At 28.5% G+C, this 13,274-nt stretch overlaps 1 protein-coding gene across 2 annotated transcripts in view; it reads left to right on the top strand.

Moving 5' to 3' along the window:
• LOC124495198 (uncharacterized) overlaps nt 1-13,250 on the top strand; it is a 35,042-nt gene extending 21,792 nt beyond the window's left edge. For both annotated transcript variants that reach the window (XM_047058526.2, XM_075729462.1), the window contains 5 exons: nt 8,772-9,002; nt 9,663-10,062; nt 10,133-10,522; nt 10,583-10,837; nt 12,385-13,250. In XM_047058526.2, the coding sequence (XP_046914482.2) occupies nt 8,772-9,002; nt 9,663-10,062; nt 10,133-10,522; nt 10,583-10,837; nt 12,385-12,764 (1,656 nt within the window). In that variant the 3' untranslated portion in view covers nt 12,765-13,250. The remainder of the gene's footprint in view (nt 1-8,771; nt 9,003-9,662; nt 10,063-10,132; nt 10,523-10,582; nt 10,838-12,384) is intronic.
• The last annotated feature ends 24 nt before the right edge of the window (nt 13,251-13,274 follow it).

A 13,274-nucleotide genomic window follows, 5' to 3' on the forward strand; every position in this document is an offset into this window, starting at 1 on the left:
AATGATAATATAGACTTTCATGTGATATAAGATCAAGATCATAATATTGATGTTGTGTTATTGTTGTTTATTTCTTCTTTTTTTTTTAATTTGGTCGTTATGGTTAATGGTTCAAGAAAATATTTTCCCACACATCAACCATTATCATTATGATTATTATGATTATTATTATGAGGAGTGACCACAACAACGAAACATTTACAATTTGATGGCTTGTTTTACATTTCTTTCTTTGTTGTTATGTTTACAAGTATATACCGGACAGATTTATGATGATGATGATGATGATGATGATGAATGCACCCGAAATATGATAGTAAAAATATTTGGGAAGGGAAAATTTTTCCCGCTAAAAAAAATTTCTCAATTAGCATAAGGTTGGGTTTTTCATAGCCAATGTTGTAAATAAAATACAAACAAAACAAAACAAAAAAAATGTCTAAATCATCATATCATTGAAGTCGGTCGGTCGGTTGGCCATTAATTTGAATGTTTTTTAATCAACAAGTGTCATCATTTTTGTTGTTGGAACAATTTAAAAATATAGCTAGATTTTAATTCATATGTTATATGAAACGCAAACAAGATTTATGGCCATTTTTATCATCATAATAATGAATTCAAACTCTGGCATAAAAAAAGCAATCATAATGAAATACGTTTGTGATATCCAGGTGAAATATTTTTTTTTTTTTTTATTATTATTGTACTTACCCAGAACTTTTTCATTTTGTTTTGTTTTAGAATGAAACAATAATTTCCACACATATATATCATCACACATATTAATGTTTGATCAAGGTTACAGGTTGAGATTTTAATCAAAAAAATAAAATCTTTTTATTTTTAATATTAATGAAATTTGATGATTCAAATCATTCACAATGATGTGTGATGAGAATGTGTGTGTGTGTGTGTATGCATTTTTTGATTGAATTAGAGTGATGATTTGATATTTAAGAAAATCATTTCTTTAATTTGTTAAACACATATATTCAAGGTTGAACGAGAAAAAAAAGGTTTCCTGAACATTAGGGTTTTTTTTTATATTGCTTTCACACAATCATCAGAATCTTTTTTATTCCAATACCATTGTGTTTGTGTGTCTAACATGTTTTTGGATAAATTTTTTGTTGTTGTTGTTCGTAATGTCATTAATCGGAAATTTCAAAATTTATCTTTCAATAAAAAAAATCAAAATTTAATTCCTCGGCAATCATTTTTTTTCTGACCAATTTTTTTTGTTTCTTGTTGATGTTACGGAAAATTGAATTAATAACGGGACTATATTGGTCCAACTAGTGAATAGAATCTTTGTGTTTTCTATGAGTGTGTGCATGTTGCACATTTATTCATCTGTATTTGATTGTTTCGCATAAACACCAACAATAACAACAACGATGATGATGATGATGATCTTGTTGGCCCTGAAATCCTCATAACTCTTTAACAATTCAATAAACATTGATGATTATAACTATAGTGAATAGAAAAGAATAATCAGCCATATTTTGTGTGTGTGTGTGTGTTTGAAGCACAAAAAAATGTAGCTTATTCATTCAAAACTTTTTTTTCTACAAAAAAAAGAATTGTTATTGTGGTCGAGTGTTTTTGTGTGTGTGTGTTCTTGTTATATTTGATGATAATAGTGATGACAAGTGTTTTTTTTCTCGTTGTTGTTGTTGTTGTTTTTTATAAATTGAAGGCAACAACAACAACAACAAAAAAGTAATTTATCGGGCCATCATCTTCCTACGCGCATAGACACACACAAATACACAGTGACTGACACTTGAATTGAAAATATTTTTTGCACATATGTTTTGTGTGTGTGTGTGTGTGTGTGTGTGTGTATGATGTTAAATTGTTTCACATTTATGAAAAAAAAACTAAATACCTGAGATACTTGATTATTGCTTATTTGTTGTTCCAATCCACATGGTACAAATTTTCCGGAAATGATGAACAGAAAAATAATGCTATTTTTGACAAAAATAATCTTCCAACTTTAGATTTATATGTGTGAATATTAATCCTAATTTGAATCAGTTGGTTTGGATTAATCTTGTTGATGATTTATAGTTTGTTTTTTTTCCAATTTCAATAGTCAATTTCCCAGCATATCTTTTGATTCGTAAGCAATTCACAAGATGCAAATCAAAACATTTTTTTTTCTATTGGAATAGTGAAAATTTTTTTCATTTTGAACAAAAATGAAATGATAATAAATCTGGCCCAATCTATCTTTAATCATCATTCTTTCATTTTTTCCCCCGTTGTTGCTATGATTACGCCCGAAATAAGATCAGTATCATTGGTTGAGGAGAGAAAATTTTTCAATGAATGAATGATTGGAAAACAACAAAAATAAATATCATTCCACTCCACCATCGTAAAAAAAATGGAAACAGTAAAACAAACAAACAAACTTTTTATTTTTGACGGCTAAATTATTCATACAATTTTGTTTTCGAAGATTTAAAACATAGATATTATCGTAATAAAGAATATCGCTGCCAATCGATCGAAGCTGTCGATCGATCATTGTAATATATAATCGATCGATGCTTATTCATTTACACACGATATGAATCAAGATGAATCACATGGCATCATTGTTATACTATGTTATAAGAACTTGAAAAAAGGTGTCAGGGGTTTGGCCCGACAAAAAAAAATGTGATGATGACCTTGATTGATTGATCTATGTGGAATGTGTGTGTGTGTGTGTGTCATCAAGATTGATTGAACAACAAAATTCCCATTTTAGACTACCAAACTATGAGCCAGAAAAAAACAGACAAACAAACAAATCCAATTTATTGACCTTTTACCACCTTTACTTGTTGTTATAGTTTTCTCATCACTATCATTTTATTTGATTTAACTATAATCAAAACAATCAAAAGCAATTTATCATCATCTAAATCATTTTCAACAACAACCAATCTTAAAACTGAAACAAAACAATGTAAATTGTAGGGTTTGGTTTTTGTTTATTTATTAGTTTTAGCATTAGTCTTGACCATCATCATCATCATGATTAGATAGTGGATATAGTTACAAAAATGTTGACCAGATTGATATACTCGTTTTTTTATGCAGACTGGCCACTGTATAGTACTGGTGAATTTTGTATGGATTCATTGTTTTTTTGTTTTGTTTTTTTTTTTTTTTGCAACCTTATGTGTTGTTTATGGTCATTTTTTTGTTTGTTTGTTACGAAACCTTTTTTTCTTTATGTGCTTGATATTTTTATTTTGTCCGCTTTGTTTTGTTTTAGAGTCATATTTAAAAAATAACAACAACAACAACAACAACAAAAATGTTCGCATGAGCTATTATCATCATCTTCATTTTAATAATTATAATTTCCACAATCAATGGTGCAATATAGATTTTCATTGCCATGATTTCGACATACACACACACATACACATGTATATAATATTATACACCTGGTCCGGTACAATCTTGATTTTAACCCTAATTTTTTTTTCGTCTTCAACCAAATTCATTGCTATCCACATTAAGATTGGTGAAAAGCAAAATGAGACCTAATTTTCCAATTATTAATGGCTTTAATTTTTGTCTTTTTTCATTTATTTTTTTTTGTTTTTGAAAAGTTAAAATAATAATTACCTGATGATGTTGATGATTATTTTTTTCCATATTTTCTATCATCATTTCTATTTACTACAAGTGTCTTGTGTCATAATCATTATATTGTCTTGATCATGATGATGATGATGATGATGTATAATTACGGTGATTGTCTTGGCCGTATATTGTTGTTGTTGTTGTTTTTGGTCGATTTCAGGTTTATTTTCAGTGTTTTGTTTTTTTTTTATTTTTTGCTTCAAAATAAAATGAAAGGATGATTAGACATCATTTATTGCATGACTTGTGTCGATAATACCATGTGACTAGCTTCCTTTTCATGTCAATCATTGTCATCTATATATCTGTATATGGTGGCAGTTACATAATTAGTAAAAAAAAAGATAATGGTATTAGTAGTAGCAAAAGTCGTTTGTTTTTTTTCTGTCACTGTCAATTATTATCACTGCCATCATCGTAATCATCATCTTCATCATCATCATCATCTTTATTGATATGATTCAAACATTTTTTTCCTTTTCGTTTCAATTTTAGATTTTGAATAATTTTTTTTTTCAATTGATACAGCTGATGATGATGATAATTACATGATATAATCACAATGAAATATAGAAAGAACAATTTGGTAATAATGAAAAAAATTTTTTTTTCTTTGCTAAAACGGAAATATCCTTATCAAACACATATAGAGACATTCAAAATCTTTCCATTTTTATCATCATTTTTTTTCAAATGAAAAAATTCAAATCGACTGGTTTTTTTGCCGCCGTTGTTGTTGTTGTTTACCAACAAAAAATAAAAAGATTTTCAAATATTTATATCGTCCTTTTAAAGGTTTTAAGGGGTTTTTGTTTATGACCTTTTTTTCGAAAAAAAAAGATTAAACTTAAAATATATGAAAGCCGTTTATACAAATTGAAATCCAAAAATAAATATAAATGTAAATCTTAATCCAACAACAACAACAACAACAATGGCTTTGAATAAATGAATGAAAATTTTCATTAAAAAAAATCAAGAATTTACAGGTAAACAAACAAACAAAAAATATCAATAATCGTGACCTTGTGTGTGTGTGTCAGAATTGATTTAAATTTTTTAAACGTCGTTTTTTTTACCTTTTGAAATAAAAAAAAAATTACTATGATGATGATTCACAAACACACATACCGACATAAAAATGTATATTTCAACAGTCTTATTACTAATTCATCATATAGTTAATGTGATTACATAATGTAAACAACACTAGACAGACATACATACACTATACTAGACCGTTATTTATATAAATAATAGATAACATTCAAATTTTTTCTGATAATTAAATTACTTGTTACTACATCTTGTTTTTTCGTTGTTGTTGTTGTTGTTGTTGTTGTTTCTTTTCCTCTTTATTATACATTACACTACACACACACACACACACGCACACACACAACAAAAAAAACTTTCAACAATCATCAAGCCAAGTGAATCGTCGAAACAAATAACAGCGCAACAAGTTTTCTTTGTGAAATTACAAATTAGACAAAAAAAAATAATAATAAAATAATAATGGACATTGGACGACGACAACAACGAACGCAGACAGAATGAATGGACAATTAATCGATCAACTACTGGCCCTTTTTTTTCATTGAATGACTGTTGTTATTGTATATAGAAAAACAAATGGTCTCAAATAAAAAGAAATCGAGGTCAACAAAATAAATTTTTTTTTTATTATTATTTCTGCTTACAAAAAAAACTGACCAAATTCCAATTCACAAGAAACAAATAACAAACAAACAAACAAAAAAAAAAATACAAAAATGGTTGCCCATTTTGTACATTATTATCACCGAATTTTTTTTTCGTTTGTTAGTGTGTGTCTGTGTGTGTGTGTGTATGTGTGATCAACACCGGCAAAATGATCATTTTGTATTGTTTTGATGACCAAAATGATTTTTTTTTTTCATTACAAATCAAATCATCACAAACAAGTACAGAGAGAAATTGAAACACCCATTTTATTCCTGTTTCAGAAATTCACATAGACATTTATCATTATAAATGTGAAATGGCTATAATGACATTTATGATGATGATGATGATAATTGGTTCAATGTGAAATTTGTTTGTTTATTGTTTCCAGGAATTATTATTATTTCCAGTTTATTTATATAATAAACATTACCACCATTAACTACTTTTTTAAATGTTTTTCTTTAGTTTATTTTATTTTATTTTATTTTTTTTTTTTTTTTGAGTGAATATCATTCAATTCTATGAATAAAATACTGGTTGATTGTCTGTGTGTTTCATACAATTGATGTAATCTAATCGTTGTCTTTTTTGTCTTGTTTCATAAAATCAATAATTCTCTTATTTCCATAATAACAACAACAACAACAACAACATCATAATCGAATAAATATTGACCACAAATGTTCATTATATCTTTATAATTTTGATTATAATACAGCCATCATCATCGACAAGTTGATGTTTGTTCGATGCCAATGTCATCAGCAACAAATTGACAAATAATGTGTATATAATAATGATGTGTGATGAAACATTGGTGCCAACAAAAACACAGAAAACACAGAAAACAAAACTTAAATCCGACACATATAAAACACGTTGTTTTTCTTCTCTGAAACAAACAAATGTCTTGTTCATAATTCTTATTCATATATATTTGTATCCTTGAATGGCGGTTTAAAATGATGAAAATAAAAGAAATTCAAAATAAAAGAAAAAACAAATCCTTAATTCAAGACGACATGATGATGATGATGAACATGGTGATTATATAATACACACATACAACTGGCAATATTCAAATCATACACCTCTTGTTTTTTTTCTGTGTTTGTTTGCATGATAATAATGATGATTATTGTAATAAACATTGGTATATATGCTGTGTAGTTACATTCATTTCATTTCATTTGATTTTTCTTGATTTTCTTGTTTTACTAAGATGAAAATTTTTCTGTATTTTTTTTCATCTACAAAATAAAATTAGCCCATGATCCAATCCAAAGCAAAAGCATTGGTATTTTTGTTTTATTTTCGGTTGATTTTTATTTATTTCATTGCTGTTTCTGTTGTTGTTGTTGTTGTTGAATGTGACTACCGAAAATAATCCGAATGTCAAGATTTTTTTTTTGTAGACTAAGATGTTCATTGCGTGCCATTTTTTTTAATGATTATTTTGGCTATTCCAATGTGGCCACCAATAAAACATATAGACAGCATTCGAATCCTAAAAATATGATTCCTTGAAATAAACAAATAATCGTATAGCAGCACATAGAAGAGAAAAAAAATGTGTCCATTCATTCATTGCTTATTTGGATGTCGGTGTTTGGGGATCACGTCTTCGTCGTCGTCGTTGTCGTTCAATATTTTGGTTGTCAGATAATTTGATATTTTTTTTTTTTGTTTCCTTGCTCTCTCCTCAAATCTTCAATGGTTTTTTCTCCTTGTCGTTGTTGTTGCTGTTGTTCCAATTCATTCATTGCCATTCTTGTTGTTGTAGTTGTTGTTGATGATACATTATTTGACAATTTGATTGTCCAATATTACCATTTGGATAGTGAGAAAGAAAAAAAAAGACGTGTGTGCACTTATTGGACATTGTCCACATATATATGAAAAATTAAATGATAAAAAAAAATCTTTTGCTTATAATAATAACGCACGACACACAAACTCTATTGTTCTAGCTATTCTGTTTTTTTTTCTTTTTCTTCTTCTTCTTGCTCGATCCATAGATGAAATAAATAAAGCTTTCTATCTATCTATCTATTTTTTTTTGATATTTAAAATTAGGGAAATTAAATTTAGCTCCCGTTTTTATTATATAACGATGATGATGATGATATTACAATCATTGTTGGCAATGAAAGATTTAAATATTGTGTTACCATTGCCATAATAATAATAATAATAATAAAGCGAATCATGATATGGTGATTGTTCTGAATCCGTTTGTTTTTCATTTTTGTTTTTTTTTATCATCATTTTCATTATTATTATTATTATTGTCATTATAATGGAAATTACTTGTCGTTTCAAAATGAAAATGATCAAATCGTCGAATGTCGTAATAATACACACACACAATTCACATTTGACTTTATTATTATTCCATAAAAAAAATGACCATTATTTTATATCACAAGAAAAGATTGTGTGTTTGAATTCATTGATGACACTTGTTTGTGTGACAACAATTGACTTTCTTTTGAATGAATTGTATACACTTGACCATCCGACTTGAATTAACTAATTGAATTTGATTTTGTTTTTTTTTCTTTCCTTTTTCCTTTCATAATGTTTGTTCTTTGTGTTCGGTCATTTTTTTTTTTTTTTGCTATTTGTCGCATTCAATTTCCATTTATTCATTCAGTCTCAGCAAAACAAAATTTTTTTTTTTTTTGGATTCGTGTTTTGTGTTTGATTATTTAAATGAATGAATGAATGAATTGTAATGGAAATATATTGTCATTGTGTGTTTGATTCCATCATTTTCTTTCATTTTGATTCTATTTTTGTCTCATTTTCAATTCTTTTTTCTGCCATATTTTTTTTTGCTCTTTTTATCAACAACGGTGGAAAAAAAATCATCATTACTTAAAAGGTTGATTATGATTGTGTTTTTGGTTCGTTATCATCATCATCATTTATTGTTTATTGTCATTGTTGTCATCTGCTAATTGTAGGAAAACAAAAATATTTTCTTTTTCTTCGTCTTTTTTTTTTGTTTGTGTCCATTGTATTTGTGTATATCCATCATCATCATCATCATCATTGGGGTATTATGATGATGATGATGATGATTGTCTCATTTTGTTGTTCTACTTGTTTTGAAAATTGAATGATGAATGAATGAATCATTTTTATTCGTTTTTTAAACTTTCGTAGTCATCATCATCATCATTATTATTATTTTGGCTATTTTGACTACTACTGCTATATGAACTTACCGACCTTTTTTCCTATCTAATACCCGTTGTTGTTGCTGTTTGTTGTTGTTTCATTGTTTTAATAGTTGTTCATGTGATTTTACTGTTTCTCTTTTGTTTTGTTTTTATTTTGTGGATTTACTAAATGTTTTCGTTTTTTTTCTATTTTAATTTTTATTTTTCTTTTAGGATCATATCTTAGAGATACTTAATAAATGGGAACAAATCGATGATGAAATATGGGCCAAATTAATCTGTATGGAACGTAATCGTCGTGTAGCAAAAGCATATGCACGTGCACCAATACTTACTATAAATGGTTCAGATGATGGTTTCGATGGTTATCGTATTGGTTTGAATGGTTTCGATAATCCATTACGTGATCCAAAAACCGATGTCATTAAACATCATATTGGTGATGTAAGTTATATTTTTTTTTCTACGACCACACAATAACAACCATTCAAATTGAAAAAAAACATATGGCCCAAATAATCTCTATATGGTCATTATCAATTTCGAAATAAATCAACATTTGAATCACATCATATGCACACAATTAGTTCATTGATTGATTGATTGATTGATTAGTTTAATGTTTGATTGTATTTTGTAGAAAAAAATTTAGTAGTTTTTGTTCAACAACAATTTTTCAACTTTTAGACACACACACACACATACATAGATGATCAACAGGAGCCTTCCATATTCAAATCATTCAATCCATAACCATTAATTTACACAGTGTTTTAGGTCATTCTCATTGTTGTTGTTGTTGCTGCTGCTGCTGCTGTCTATAATACACAAAGTGTACAATCGAATTTGGTCAAACATTCATGCATTCATTTATTCATTCATTGATAGACTAAACAAAACAATCGAATGAATTTTTTCATTCGATTGTTGTAGATGTGTTGATGGTCATATGTATGAATGAATGGTCAACGATGATGATAATGATTATGATGATGATGTGATGGCCATCTCTAAAAATAATCGATGCTTATCGTTATTATTGTTGATGATGATAGGTTGACTTATTCTTGTATTTTATCATCATTTTTTTTCCTGTTTTTATAGGGCGTAAAAATTCGTATGGATGATGATGGTAACATTCTAATCAAACGTCTGGCAAAATCCAATGTTTATGTTAAAGGATGGCAAATCGGTACTACCAACGCTGTCGCAAATGATTCACAAACAAATCAAGAATCACAGACATCAGTTTCAATGGAAATCATACGAAATAATGGTCTACTAGAAGTAAATAAAGCCGTACGATTATTCGATATGAAAAGGTTTCAACAAAATATGAATCGTGAATTACGAAGAGCTTATCCGGATCGTCGTAAATTAGAAAATCAATGTATTTGTTGTATAAGTTTTGTGAAAGATGCACCAGATTTACTTGATTTACCAGTATGGATTATGATTATCAATATTGTTGCAATGGATATGCTCAAATCTAAATTGCCACCAGGTATTGTCGTCATCATTATTTGTTTATTTTCACATTTTTAATTTTAATTCTTATTATTATTTTGTTACAGCAATTTCAAAACGTCAATCTGTACCAAATCTGGTTACATTATTCGATCGACAAAAAGCGGCCATTCAAGAAGAGGATCCTTATACTTTACCTGGTAATAATAGTTCTTCATCGGGTGGATCACGATCATCTGGACATTATGTGAGCACAGGACCAATGTCACCACCACCACCTCCAACATCGAATGGCAGCACTAATAATTCAAAGAATAAGTCATCATCCGATGATCCAAAACCTCCTAAACTTCCACCCAGAGATTTCGAAAGGAAAAATAAATCTCGATTGCTTTCATCATCGAAAAAGTTCTCATCAAAAAATCAGCTACCTAAAGATACGGAAGATGAAAATCAATATTCTATAATGCCCTTGAATAATAATCCGCGTACTTTTGGTCAGTTTTCTTTATTCTTTATTTATGTTTCAATTAATCATTTTTCTTTTTTTTCAACAGATGATCCATATTACAGTGGATTCAGTGCTCGTGTGCCTAATTTTGCCAAGAAATCCTCTACTCAAAATCAACACAATGCATCAACATTGATGGCCACATCAAATATGGCAAATATGCCATTCAAATCAGCTTATAATCAATCGGATTTTCATGCACGAAAAGTTCCAACTAGTGGTTTTTTAAATTCTTATTTAAAGTCACCAAACATCCTACATTCTCGTACCGCTTCCTATCAATCCTATTATGGATCATTAGGTATGCTAAATATGTTATTGAAAAAAAACTTTTTTTTTACTTGTGACGATTTGATGATAATCCATTCGTCCGATTGATCATCATTCGAAAATGCAGTTCAATGCTTTCATCAATCGGAAAAAACTATTCAGATATTGAATCGATTAATAAATTTCACCGAAAGCTAATGTAAGAGACGATATATCACCACCAACATGAAATGACTACACAAACGACAAACGTTCATGTCACGATAACAATGTTGATGATGATCATCGGGACTTGTTTCTCTAACCCATTCAACTCAATCATTGATGGCTGGTGATCATGCAAGAAGAAGAATGAATGATAAATCACATTGATAGTTGACTGTTAGATAAATATCAATTTCTTTCTGGTTATTTTTATTCATTATTATTGTTCTTTTTTTATTCATGTTCTGGCATTATTCCCAAAATTATTTTATTGTCCCTCATGATTAGCTTCAGGTGTATTGTTGTTGTTTATTTTTCGATCAATCAAAGTTACCAGATAGATATAACTATCTCTAGTTTATAATAATGCTAACGAAAAAAAAAACAAACGATCAAATTGCCATTTGAATCAATTAGATTTGATCATTGATTGATTGATTGATTGATGGATTGATGGACAAATAATGAATAAATAAACAATCGATTGATTTTCCGATCAAATCCGTCTTGCATACCTATAATCTTGATGGTGATTATTGCCCTGAAAGATTTTGGTTTCACATTAGCAATTTTTTTATTCTGATAGCAAACAGATCCATTTGATTTTTAAATGTCAAATATTTCGAAAAACATAGCAAGAAAGATATTGATTGATTCGTTCATATCATCTTAGATCAAATTCCATTCGGTATAAAAATAACCATGGAAATTGTGCTACCATTTTTATTTCATAATAAAATGATGATGATGATGATGATGATAGTGAAATGATAACTTTCTCTCTCTCTTCAAACTGATGTCCATCATTCATTTATTAACATTGTTCAATGTTGATTTTTTTTGCATTCATTCATTCATTCATTCATTCATCATTTAAAAGTCATGACCAGATTTAATAATAATAATAATATCTCAATGAATGAATTCAATTGATCAATCCATTAATCGATTAGAAATTGATTGCTTTTTTTTGTTCATTTATTATTATTATTATATCGAATTATGATCGTATATTGTGATCATTTTCTTTTGTTTCATCATCTTTCAAATATAAATTTTTTTTTCTGTTCATTTCATTCATATACAATGGCTACCGAATTTTTCTCATTAAGTTGATTAATTATTTCTGAGAAAAAAAGATAAATAGAACTTTTTTTTGTTTAAATTGAATAGAGATGATTTAATCAATAAAATGAGTCGATTAATGAATTGATAAGGACGGCTATGACGATTACGACTACGACGACGGCAACGGAGGTTCATTATAATCGGATCAATATATTGACTCTTTTCTTTTCTCTATTTGTCACATTGATTGTAAATAATTAAATAAATAAATAAATAACGGTCTTTTTTGTTATCTCTTTTGTCCAGGCGAATCCGATCCATATACAGTGTCAAGTGAAAATGGTGGTGGTTGTGGCCCAAATGGTGATGATTCTTTCATTTCATACGGTGTTGGTGGTGGTGGTGGTGGTGGCGATTCAACCTATGGTAGCACAAGAATCGGTATGGCCGCTACACGTTATGATTCGAATAAATATTGTCCAAGTGGTGGTGGTGGTGTTGGTAACGGCAACGGTAATTCTCATTATCCATATACTCAATATCCATATCATCATCATAACGGAAAAGGTCATCATCATCATCATAATGGAACAACGACGAAACAATCATCCGTTGTTGCTACAATGGCTCCATATGTCTATCGTTCTTCACGTAATGATGATTATTATTGTGCATGGGATGAATGAAAAGGAAATATCATCAGATCAAATGCCAAATATGATATTCAACAAGCCAGTCTATTCTAAATCTATCTGGACAGATTGTTTGTTTTTGCCATCAATGGAATTTGATTATAAAATAGACTTTTCCTCTCTATTTTCATTGTCATAATATTCTTCGATTTTTTTTCACTGCCTCTGCCATTTTTTTTCTTTGTTTTTTTTCGTTGTTGAATTTTTTTTCTACTATTCAAGTTTTTCTTTACTTTTTTTCTACTCTCATCACCGTGCATTGCAATGATTGCTCTGCTCGTTTTCTTTCCTTTTCCAATAATTCGCGATTGATTCGCACTTTTTTTTTGCCTTTAGGAATTATTTTCATTTTTTCTTTTGCTGATTATTGATTGTAATTATTATTATTCGCTCTATGTATGATTGAATTGTATGATTCTGATTGATTGTAATGATAAAATTTTTGAATTTTTTTTTCCAAATAAACCTTTTTTTCACTTAGTTTCGATCGAAATTTTTTGTATA

The sequence above is a fragment of the Dermatophagoides farinae genome, chromosome 3 (genome assembly GCF_024713945.1).
Source record: "Dermatophagoides farinae isolate YC_2012a chromosome 3, ASM2471394v1, whole genome shotgun sequence".
Classification (NCBI taxonomy): Eukaryota; Metazoa; Arthropoda; class Arachnida; order Sarcoptiformes; family Pyroglyphidae; genus Dermatophagoides; species Dermatophagoides farinae.